General features: G+C 35.7%; 1 protein-coding gene across 2 annotated transcripts; it reads left to right on the forward strand.

Annotated features, from left to right (window-relative positions):
* The first annotated feature begins 9,597 nt into the window (after nucleotides 1-9,597).
* Nucleotides 9,598-11,537, forward strand: LOC149690084 (glutamate receptor ionotropic, delta-1-like). 2 transcript variants are annotated; one of them, XM_089869603.1, is made up of 8 exons: nucleotides 9,598-9,928; nucleotides 10,001-10,037; nucleotides 10,109-10,212; nucleotides 10,350-10,440; nucleotides 10,498-10,659; nucleotides 10,721-10,844; nucleotides 10,909-11,138; nucleotides 11,209-11,537. In XM_089869603.1, the coding sequence occupies exons 2-8, from the start codon at nucleotides 10,032-10,034 to the stop codon at nucleotides 11,446-11,448; spliced, it is 957 nt and encodes a 318-aa protein (XP_089725729.1). In that variant the 5' UTR covers nucleotides 9,598-9,928; nucleotides 10,001-10,031; the 3' UTR covers nucleotides 11,449-11,537. The 2 variants fall into 2 exon arrangements, with proteins under 2 accessions (XP_089725729.1, XP_089725728.1); XM_089869602.1 differs by having other exon boundaries at nucleotides 9,598-10,037.
* Nucleotides 11,538-11,936: the final 399 nt, after the last annotated feature.

An 11,936-nucleotide genomic window follows, 5' to 3' on the forward strand; every position in this document is an offset into this window, starting at 1 on the left:
GAAAACAGATATGCGAAAAACGATAGATGTTTATTATGGTGTAAGCTGGCCCAGCTTCGTTATATGAACTCAAAAATAACTAGGTCAGATATGGATAATTTGGTTAGGTTAAAGTTCATTACTTCAACTAAATAGTATTAGGTCAGGTCATGTTAGGTTTTGTTTCGTTTGGTTAGACTTAGACTTAGGTTAGTAATATCTTGGAAATAGTGTAACAATGTTACGCCTTTTCTAAAATATTTTTGTTCATATTCATTGACTTCCCAAATAATAATATTGTTTTTACAAAAAAAAATACTGTTTACAATTATCTACTTCCAAATTATAATAATCTTTCTCGAATTTTAATGTGCCTTTTCCAAAAAATTACTGTTTACAGTTATCTACTTCAGAATTAAAATTACCTTTCTCGAATTATAATATACCTTTTCCAAAAAAATTACTGTTTGCAATATCTACTTCAGAATAAAAATAACCTTTCTGGAATTATAATAGGCCTTTTCCAAAAAATTACTGCTTACAATTATCTAGTTCCGAAACAAAATGACCTTTCTCAAATTATAAAATGCCCTTTACAAAAAATTACTGTTTACAGTTATCTACTTCCGAAATAAAATAGCCTTTCTCGAATTATTTTTTCTATCCTGGTATGAGAATTGTAAACTGATACAGCCTTAAGAATAGTACAATATTAAAGTGTACTTTAAAAAAATCATAAACACGATCCGTTACTAGGTCATATTACTGATTAAATGATCACAGAAAAAGGTAGTTTTTGAAACCAAAGAATACAACTGCAGTGTTAAGAAATGCGCAAAACTCAACACAAACACTGCTATTTCCCAAAATAGCAACCGCTATTTCTAAAACAGCAGTTTTGAAAAACACCGCTGATTTTTTGAATCGCGGTTGCTATTTCGAGAACTGCTCTACCGGGAACTGCTCATACGAGGTACACCCGTATTCTAATTGAAAATATAGTTAATTTTTATTTTTAGGTTTGGATAGCGGTAATGGCAGTTGCAATTCTGGTTTTCATGCTCATTTATTTCTTTTCGGGTGCTGATATAAAGAGTAAACTACACGTTTTTTTGCTTGTCTTTGGAATTGCAGCGAGACAAAGTACATTTTTTAAAAATACCAAATTTTGTTTCGATATGGAAAGTGTTAATGATTTCAGGTGTTGATATACAGAAGATTAAACAACCGGCGTCATTAATCGTAATTTCATGGGTTATGTATTGCACAATCTTAACTGCTTACTATGGAAATACACTGAAAGCTTCAACTAGCGTCTCAAGCGAAAAGAGCATAAATTCTCTAGACGACTTAGCATCACTTCTCAGATTGGGAACCATGAAATTTTTCATTCCTGAACACAATTCTCTCATAAATGACATAGCAAAAATGGTAACTGAATTTTATATTTTGATAATTAGGATTCGTGTCAATGCAATTGCTCTATTGCTATTACATTCAGCCTTCGAAACCATATGGAGACATTTTTCGTCGAGTGAGTGAGATTAGACCAAGGAGAGAAACGGATTACGCGGACATCTACGCAAGACGCATTATCACGGCTGGCTCTAGGCTTCGTATGGAGCTTCGATTACTCAAGGACGGGTACCCTCCGTCTAAAATTCGAGCAGTAGGAGAACCGCACAGCCATTGCATTTCAAAAGAACTTCACTTGTCAAGGACAGTTTAACTGGGTGTAAGTTAACTTCAGAGTTCACTATGTTTTTGGCTCTAAACCTCTGTATAAGTCTGGGTGTTGGAAATCCAGACTCGTCACTCCGAGTATCCTTGCTTCAACCCTTACTTCTGTAAATTATAAACTTTTGTGATGTAAAAATATGAACTTGTGGAAAAGGGTTTGCTAGCTAAAAATAATTTTTTCTACCCTCAATTTCTGTAGATTACGGGCATTTATAGTAACTTTTTTGACGTAAAATTATTTTTATGATAGCATTAAGAGCTTGTGGGAGGTGTTTGTTTACAAATATGAAAAGATAAAATAAGGTTTTCTACTTTTATTTTCTGCGAATTACTGGAATATATTGGGACCTTTGTGATTTAAAATTATTTTTATTATAGGATTATGACCTTGTGGGAAAGTGGTTGTTTACAAATATGGCTAGATAAAATAAGGTATCCTGTGAAGATGCAAGAATTGATGGTAAAGAACTCGGCGGCTGTCGTAAACTACATCCGCCTGACTGATTTACGAAGTACGTTGGAATATTTCATCGTCAGTTACACAATTTACATTCTCATCATAATATTTCAACTGTGCAAGTCGATTCAATGTTAAATTTTAAGAACCGTCGCTATTAGTGAGGCGTCGGTCATTTTGAGATTCTACGAAGTCATCTTTCAAAGTGCGATGATCGGGCAAAAGAAAATGAAAAAAAAAACTTTTCAATTTTTAGATAGTTTAGTCGAAAATAAAAGAATAAATCATGAAATAAGAATTCAAATCATTAAGTCTAAGTAAACAACGAAATCAAAAACTGTAGTAAGAAATGAACAACAAATGCAAAATCAATAACAGTTCATGCAATCAAAATATTGATCACAAAATTTAAATATATACCACGAAATCATAAATTAAGTATAATATAAATAATCTGATTTTGATCTTGTGTAGCGGCAAAAAATTTAAGCTTCGCGGTTACCCAATAGCTCCTTGTTTCAATTTTTCCGAAGCAATCGCCACAAATTATTAGTCAGTGCTATTCTTCGTCAATGTCACAGATCATACCCAAGTCATGTTTCTACAAGCATAATTTTAGGGTAAATTAGCAGAGTTATTATTCATCTTGGTATGTGTATTTATTCCGAAAATTGTGTTTCTTGGTCGCGTGTTCATATTATTTTTCTGGACATGTTCTTTTGCTTCTTGTAGGTCAGTGAGTGTGTTTGAATTTTGGTTTTCGGACCAAAAAATTAATCGTTGTTAAAGTACCTTTAAATTTGAGGGATTCTTTTAGTTTATTAATAAAAACTGTCATTGTAGACAAAGACTGGAAATTGTAAAAGATAAGGTTTGAAAATGAACTGCCTGAAGTAACAGATATTAAAATTTTCACTTTTGAAGACATCATTATAAAACATCAATTATTTTAAAAAATTCTTATCATACTTTTTTCACCAAAATTACTTCGGGAAAGTATTTTAAAAAGGAACATGCGCGTTATTTTAAAAATACTACGGCTTTACATTTTATTTTTTATCAAAAATTTAAAATTAGGTAGAAAATTGACCCTATAACGTGAGAAAATCGTTGAGAGCTTACAAAATATAAACCGTATTAAAACTTTACAAAACGTATTCTTAAATTGTAAAGCTTTCAAAGTATTAAATATTAACGTGCTGTGTTGCTCTCAAAGATCACGATCAATCTACAGATCTTTTCGACACTAATAACTAAATCACAAAGAAAAGGCCTATATTATTTTCCGCTTCGCAATATTTTCAATTTTAAAATATAAAAATTAAAACTCTTCAAGAGAAATCTTTTCAGATATCCAAGCATTTGAATCTCCTAGAATCAAATGTTAGTTGAAAGTAAAACCAGTGCCAAGCTAGTATCCCTTAAACCCTTCTAGGTGACAACTTCTATTGAGGACAAAATACTTGGTAAATATTGCTGAAAAATATTTTGGGAAAATGAAATTTTGGTGAAAAAAAGTAAGATAAGAATTTTTTAAAATAATTGATGTTTTATAATGATGTCTTCAAAAGTGAAAATTTTAATATCTGTTACTTCAGGCAGTTCATTTTCAAACCTTATCTTTTACACTTTCCAGTCTTTGTCTACAATGACAGTTTTTATTAATATCTGTCACTTCAGTCTTCATATTAATTAAAATTCTTTAGAAAATATGGGAGAAATAGTCCTAGGGCGTTGCGCGTCCATAGGTAATCTAGCTTAAATACCAGCCGTCGGTTATACGGCTAAATTACTAGTCGTCGGTAATGCGACTAAATTACCAGTGGTCGGTAATGCGGCTAAATTACCAGTGGTCGGTAATCTAGCTTAATTACCAGTCGTCGGTAATCTAGCTTAATTACCAGTCGTCGGTAATCTAGCTTAATTACCAGTCGTCGGTAATCTAGCTTAATTACGAGTCGTCGGTAATCTAGCTTAATTACCAGTCGTCGGTAATCTAGCTTAATTACCAGTCGTCGGTAATCTAGCTTAATTACCAGTCGTCGGTAATCTAGCTTAATTACCAGTCGTCGGTAATCTAGCTTAATTACCGGTCGTCGGTAATCTAGCTTAATTACCGGTCGTCGGTAATCTAGCTTAATTACCGGTCGTCGGTAATCTAGCTTAATTACCGGTCGTCGGTAATCTAGCTTAATTACCGGTCGTCGGTAATCTAGCTTAATTACCGGTCGTCGGTAATCTAGCTTAATTACCGGTCGTCGGTAATCTAGCTTAATTACCGGTCGTCGGTAATCTAGCTTAATTACCGGTCGTCGGTAATCTAGCTTAATTACCGGTCGTCGGTAATCTAGCTTAATTACCGGTCGTCGGTAATCTAGTTTAATTACCGGTCGTCGGTAATCTAGCTTAGTTACCGGTCGTCGGTAATCTAGCTTAATTACCAATCGTCGGTAATCTAGCTTAATTACCGGTCGTCGGTAATCTAGCTTAATTACCGGTCGTCGGTAATGTAGCTTAATTACCGGTCGTCGGTAATCTAGCTTAATTACCGGTCGTCGGTAATGTAGCTTAATTACCGGTCGTCGGTAATGTAGCTTAATTACCAGTCGTCGGTAATCTAGCTTAATTACCAGTCGTTTGTAATCTAGCTTAATTACCAGTCGTCGGTAATCTAGCTTAATTACCGGTCGTCGGTAATCTAGCTTAATTACCGGTCGTTGTTAATCTAGCTTAATTACCGGTCGTCGGTAATCTAGCTTAATTACCGGTCGTCGGTAATCTAGCTTAATTACAGTACCTCGGTAATCTAGCTTAATTACCGGTCGTCGGTAATCTAGCTTAATTACCGGTCGTCGGTAATCTAGCTTAATTACCGGTCGTCGGTAATCTAGCTTAATTACCGGTCGTCGGTAATCTAGCTTAATTACCAATCGTCGGTAATCTAGCTTAATTACCGGTCGTCGGTAATCTAGCTTAATTACCGGTCGTCGGTAATCTAGCTTAATTACCAATCGTCGGTAATCTAGCTTAATTACCAATCGTCGGTAATCTAGCTTAATTACCGGTCGTCGGTAATCTAGCTTAATTACCAGTCGTCGGTAATCTAGCTTAATTACCGGTCGTCGGTAATCTAGCTTAATTACCGGTCGTCGGTAATGTAGCTTAATTACTAGTCGTCGATAATCTAGCTTAATTACCAGTCGTCGGTAATCTAGCTTAATTACCAGTCGTCGGTAATCTAGCTTAATTACCAGTCGTCGGTAATCTAGCTTAATTACCAGCCGTCGGTAATCTAGCTTAATTACCAGCCGTCGGTAATCTAGCTTAATTACCAGCCGTCGGTAATCTAGCTTAATTACCAGCCGTCGGTAATCTAGTTTAATTACCAGCCGTCGGTAATCTAGCTTAATTACCAGCCGTCGGTAATCTAGCTTAATTACCAGCCGTCGGTAATCTAGCTTAATTACCAGCCGTCGGTAATCTAGCTTAATTACCAGTCGTCGGTAATCTAGCTTAATTACCAGTCGTCGGTAATCTAGCTTAATTACCAGTCGTCGGTAATCTAGCTTAATTACCAGCCGTCGGTAATCTAGCTTAATTACCAGCCGTCGGTAATGTAGCTTAATTACCAGTCGTCGGTAATCTAGCTTAATTTCCAGTCGTCGGTAATCTAGCTTAATTACCAGTCGTCGGTAATCTAGCTTAATTACCAGTCGTCGGTAATCTGGTTTAATTACCATTCGTCGGTAATCTGGTTTAATTACCAGTCGTCGGTAATCTAGTTTAATTACCCTTAATTGGTAATCTAGATTAATTACCCTTAATTGATAATCTAGATTAATTACCCTTAATTGGTAATCTAGATTAATTACCCTTAATTGGTAATTTAATTAGTAACCCTTAATTCGTAATCTAGTTTAATAACCTCTAATTGGTAGTCTAGTTTAATTAACTCTAATTGGTAATTTATTTTAAGAACGTTTAATTGGTAAACTACTTTAATTATTTAAATTCGTAATCTAGTTTATTTATCTTTAATTGGGAGTCTAGTTTAATTATCTTTTATTGGTAATCCAGAATAATTAGCAGGGAAAAGTTAAAATGTCCATTAAGCTAGTTTGAATTTGACTATATCCGCGACAATTTAGACCCGTGTGTTTTGATGGCGTCGCTGTAGCGGCCGCGTCGACGTCACTGCAGCAATATTAAAGCCGTCTTATCTCACTATCGATAGGCCATTCCAACCAAAAGGCATTAAGAATAAACAATCGGATTATTATGAGGCAACTATACAGGGTGTTTCTGATAAGTCTGCCATAAATCAAGGGGCGTGTTCTTTGGGTCAAACTGAGTGGAAAGTGTCAAAGAACATGGGGTGTACAAGAATTTGCAACGAAGATATGGCCCCCAAACATTGGCCCCTAAAACAAGAAAATATTCGAAAATGTAGACTAAAACAAATTCAGCCTTATCAACTTGTTTAGAAATATGAGACAATTTCAATAGTTTCCCTCTAACATCGTTATTGAACTTTCACCTGGCAGAAGTGTATTAAATGAGTAGAAGTATGCCTACTCTAGTAAAGTAAATTCAAAGTATCATGGTACCTTTCGGTTGGTATTACTTTTATTCTTAACAAGTTAACATGAACGTTACAGGTATTGTTCAAAATGTCCACCAACGGCGTTAAGACAAACATGAACCCGTCTTTCGAAAGATTCTTGGACATGTTGGAAGATTCCTGGCATGTTCCTGATTGTTTGACAACCTTCAATAATTCGTCTTCGCAAGTCTTCCTCATCACGGACTTCATTCTTGTACACGATGTCAAAAAAATCTTTGAGATGACCCCAAAGACTTTTTAGCAAACCACCGTTTATTGTTTACGTTTGTGAATAAAAAACAATGCTGACAGTCATGACGCAAACGTAAAAACTAAACGGTGGTTTGCTATAAAGTAACGCGATGTTGTTGATAACGTCACAGTATCACTTCGAACGAACGTGTGGTAGTACAGTATGGCGTATACCAATGCAGAATATGCAGACATGCATCTCATGTATGGACTGTCGCAGGGCAATTCAGTGGAAGCACAGCGGCGATACCAGGAACAATTTCCGCAACGACGCATACCAAATCGTCGTACGTTCGAGGCTGTTGACAGGCGCTTGAGGGACATCGGACAAGTACAACCCAACAACGTTCGAGAGCGAGACATTCCAGAAGACATGGAGGAAATCGAGGAAGACGTCCTTGCCATGTTCGATGAGGACCCCTCGACAAGTACCAGACAAGTTGGACGACAATTACATGTTAATCACGTTTTGGTCTGGCGAATTCTCCGCGGACATCAGTTTCACCCGTATCATATTCAAAAGGTGCAAGCTCTTAACCCGGCAGATTATCCAAGACGCATCGACTTTTGCGAGTGGTTTTTGGCCAGAGTAGAGGACAATCAATTTCCACGGGTCCTTTTAGTAACCGACGAGGCACATTTTTCCCGGGATGGAATTCTGAACTATCACAACCACCACGAATGGCGCCAATTAAACCCACACGCAACTAGTGTTAGAAGTCACCAACAGCAATTTTCTTTAAACGTATGGTGCGGCATTGTCGGTAATCATTTACTAGGTCCGCATTTTCTTCCACCCAGACTAAATGGTGAAGCATATCTCACGTTCTTAAGAGACACTTTACCTGAACTACTCGAGGACATACCGTTAGCATTACTTCGTGACATGTGGTTTATGCACGACGGGGCACCCCCACATTTCAGCCGTGCAGTTAGAGAACATCTTAATGCTACGTTTAATTTGAGGTGGATTGGGCGTGGAGGACCAGTTGCGTGGCCAGCCAGATCTCCGGATTTAAATCCGTGCGATTTCTATCTTTGGGGTCATCTCAAAGACATCGTGTACAAGAATGAAGTCCGTGATGAGGAAGACTTGCGAAGACGAATTATTGAAGGTTGTCAAACAATCAGGAACATGCCAGGAATCTTCCAACATGTCCAAGAATCTTTCGAAAGACGGGTTCATGTTTGTCTTAACGCCGTTGGTGGACATTTTGAACAATACCTGTAACGTTCATGTTAACTTGTTAAGAATAAAAGTAATACCAACCGAAAGGTACCATGATACTTTGAATTTACTTTACTAGAGTAGGCATACTTCTACTCATTTAATACACTTCTGCCAGGTGAAAGTTCAATAACGATGTTAGAGGGAAACTATTGAAATTGTCTCATATTTCTAAACAAGTTGATAAGGCTGAATTTGTTTTAGTCTACATTTTCGAATATTTTCTTGTTTTAGGGGCCAATGTTTGGGGGGCCATATCTTCGTTGCAAATTCTTGTACACCCCATGTTCTTTGACACTTTCCACTCAGTTTGACCCAAAGAACACGCCCCTTGATTTATGGCAGACTTATCAGAAACACCCTGTACGTTAAAAAAGGCCAACATTGGTCTCGCTGATATTTCCTAATAAAACAGTGTATAAATGCTAAAATATCGCAGATTGGGGTAGTTTTTAAAATTTAAAATTAAACATACTTAAATTAATTTTTCTCAAAAACCTTAAAAATGGTCCTAGAAAAAGGTTTAAATTTTGATATAAAACCGTTCCCAAACGTAACAAACGAATATTTCATTTCAAAAGTGTGGCGACAAAATGGCTAAATTTGAGAAAAACTCCATGTTATTTCTATGGGAAAATTTAACTTTTACACCAAAAGGGCTGATTAATTTTATGGAAATGAAAACCACCCTTAGCAACTTTATTTTTTATAAAATTAACTAATGGGTGGATCTTTTTGAAATTTTAACCACATATTGAGGGCCCGAATTGTAGTTCTGTGGAATTTTTTTAAGCAGTTAATACAATACGAAAAAGTTATATCCAATCAAAAAACCATCCTTATACATTAAAGTCAGTATGAAAAAACGCTGCGAGTAGAAGGAAGTGTACCTATTATTGATACCTAACACTCGGAAACTATCTCGTAAGATTTTCGAGACAAATTGTTTACCGTTATCACTAACGACTGTCATGGGTAAACCGAAACGGGTAAAGACCTGGTCTACCAATAGGGTAACTATTGCTTTGGTCGTAGCTCGGCGTAAGGGAAAGATTTCGACCCATTTGGTCATCATATCCGTCACGACAAGGAGTTGGATTATGCCGCGCTTACTGGGAGTATAGGGTTAATACAATAGCAGTTAATACAATACAAAAAAAGTTATATCCAATCAAAAAACCATCCTTATACATTAAAGTCAGTATGAAGTCTTATCTAAGAGAGCTATCGCTCTCCTAGAATAATACATTGTTTGAAAGATAAAACTTAGAGAACTAATAAGGGTTATTTATTTTATATAGTCATTTCTTTCTCCGTGTTTCTAGGCAAAGGTTTAAATGGTTAAGATTGTGTTCCCACGGTTCTCTCGACCGTTATTTTTCGCGTAAAAGTGAAGGGTAATTTATGTTTGCACGAAAATCCACTAAGCTTTATGAATATATAATCTATAATCTATATACTAGAGTTAACTTCGTTCCAATTTATTGGGCGGGTAAAGTTTCTGTTCACGATTAAGGTTGATTTGCTCGAATTCTCTCTCGAATAAATGTGACTTTTACACGCCATTCGTGTTCTATGATTAGCTACAAGAAAGATATTGAACCATGCATTATTATTAGTTCGTTGTTAGAAATACGTACAACAATAATATCTGGATTTGGAATATTTTGTATGATATATATTGAAATTAAAACCAAATAGATTTAAATTCTTTTATTATGTCCAAAATTAATGATTTTAGTTGTTCTGGAAGAAGAATTAAATTAACTTTTATGGAGGTAATATTGGGCTTTTTTCTTTATTATAATTTTATTAATATTAATGTTAAATTGTATTCTTTTTACTTCAGAGCCAATACTTTCAAGTATGTGGACGATTACCTAAAGGTGAACCAATTATCAGTGGAATTGAAGCAAATCTTTTAAAGAGCCTTGCCAAAACCATAAACTTTACGTAAAGTATTTTTGCTATTTGTAAACCTTAAACAGAAAGAAGAAACCTGCCTGAACGAAGGCACTACCAAGGCTCCCTAGATAGTCTGTTTTTGAACGTTCGCTTTTATATGGGTTCTTGACTTCATATACTTACAGGTACGATCTTCACGAGACGAAATTTCCCCATTATGGCAGAATGTTACCAAACAATACGTGGACTGGTGCAGTCGGACATATAAGTTCCAAAGTAAGTAATTGAAAAAAAACTTTTAGATTTTTAATGTTTTTAAATTTTCTCTGGTAGAAAGCCGATTTTGCATTGTCAGCACTTACTGTGACTAAGGAAAGAAGGTCCGTAGTTGACTTCAGTGTACCATATATCAAGGACACTATGAGCTTCTTTGTTGGTGTTAAAGATGATTCAACTAAGCCACCCCTTTTCTTTCTAAGCCCATTTCAATTTAATGTAAGTCTAACAACTATTAGTAAACACGTTGATTGAAAATATAGTTAATTTTTATTTTTAGGTTTGGATAGCAGTACTGGCTGGTGCAATTCTAGTTTTGATGCTAATTTATATTTTTTCGGGTGCTGAAATAAAGAGTAAATTTCACGGTTTTATGCTTGTCTTTGGAATTGCAGCGAGACAATGTACTTCAAATTTTATAAATAATCCCAAATTTTGTTTTGATATAGAAAGTGTTATTAATTTTAGGTGTTGATATACAGAAGATTAAACAACCGGCGTCATTAATCGTAATTTCATGGGTTATGTCTTGCACAATATTAACTGTTCACTACGGAAATGCACTGAAAGCTTCAACTAGCGTCTCCAGCGAACAGAGTATAAATTCTCTAGACGACTTAGCATCACTTCTCAGATTGGGAACCATGAAATTTTTCATTCCTGAACACAATTCTCTCATAAATGACATAGCAAAAATGGTAACTGAATTTTATATTTTGATAATTCGGATTCGTGTCAATGCAATTGCTCTATTGCTATTACATTCAGCCTTCGAAACCATATGGAGACATTTTTCGTCGAGTGAGTGAAATTAGACCAAGGAGAGAAACGGATTACGCAGACATCTACGCCAGACGCATTACCACGGCTGACTCTCGGCTTCGAATGGAGCTTAGATTACTCAAGGACGGGTACCATCCGTCTAAAATTCGAGCTGTATCAGAACCGCTTCTTGGATTGAATACAGCCATTGCATTTCAAAAGAACTTCACTTGTCAAGGACAGTGAACTTCAGAGTTCACATGTTTTTGGCTCTATGCCACTGACTCAGAGTATCCTCGCTTCTACCCTTACTCTCTGTTGATTATAATCTTTTGTGGTTTGGCTAGATTAAAAAAGATTTTCTACCCTTATTGTCTGTAGATTACAGACATTTATAACAACTTTGTGATGTAAAATTATTTTTATGTTAGCATTATGAGCTTGTGGGAAGGTGTTTTTTACAAATATGACAAGATAAGATAAGGTTTTCTACTCTTATTTTCTGTGAATTACTGGCTTATAAGGGAACGTTCGTTATATAAAACTATTTTTATTATAGCATTATGGCCTTGTGGGAAAGTGGTTGTTTACAAATATGGCTAGATAAAATAAGGTTTCCTGTGAAGATGCAAGAATTGATGGTGAAGGACTCGGCGGCTGTCGCAAACTACATCCGCCTCACTGATTTACGAAATACCTTGGAGTTATTGTTCATCAGTTATATTATTTACATT

Source organism: Phalangium opilio, unplaced genomic scaffold (assembly GCF_054372755.1).
Source record: "Phalangium opilio isolate 3A_F unplaced genomic scaffold, DU_Popi_V2 ptg000031l_1, whole genome shotgun sequence".
Classification (NCBI taxonomy): Eukaryota; Metazoa; Arthropoda; class Arachnida; order Opiliones; family Phalangiidae; genus Phalangium; species Phalangium opilio.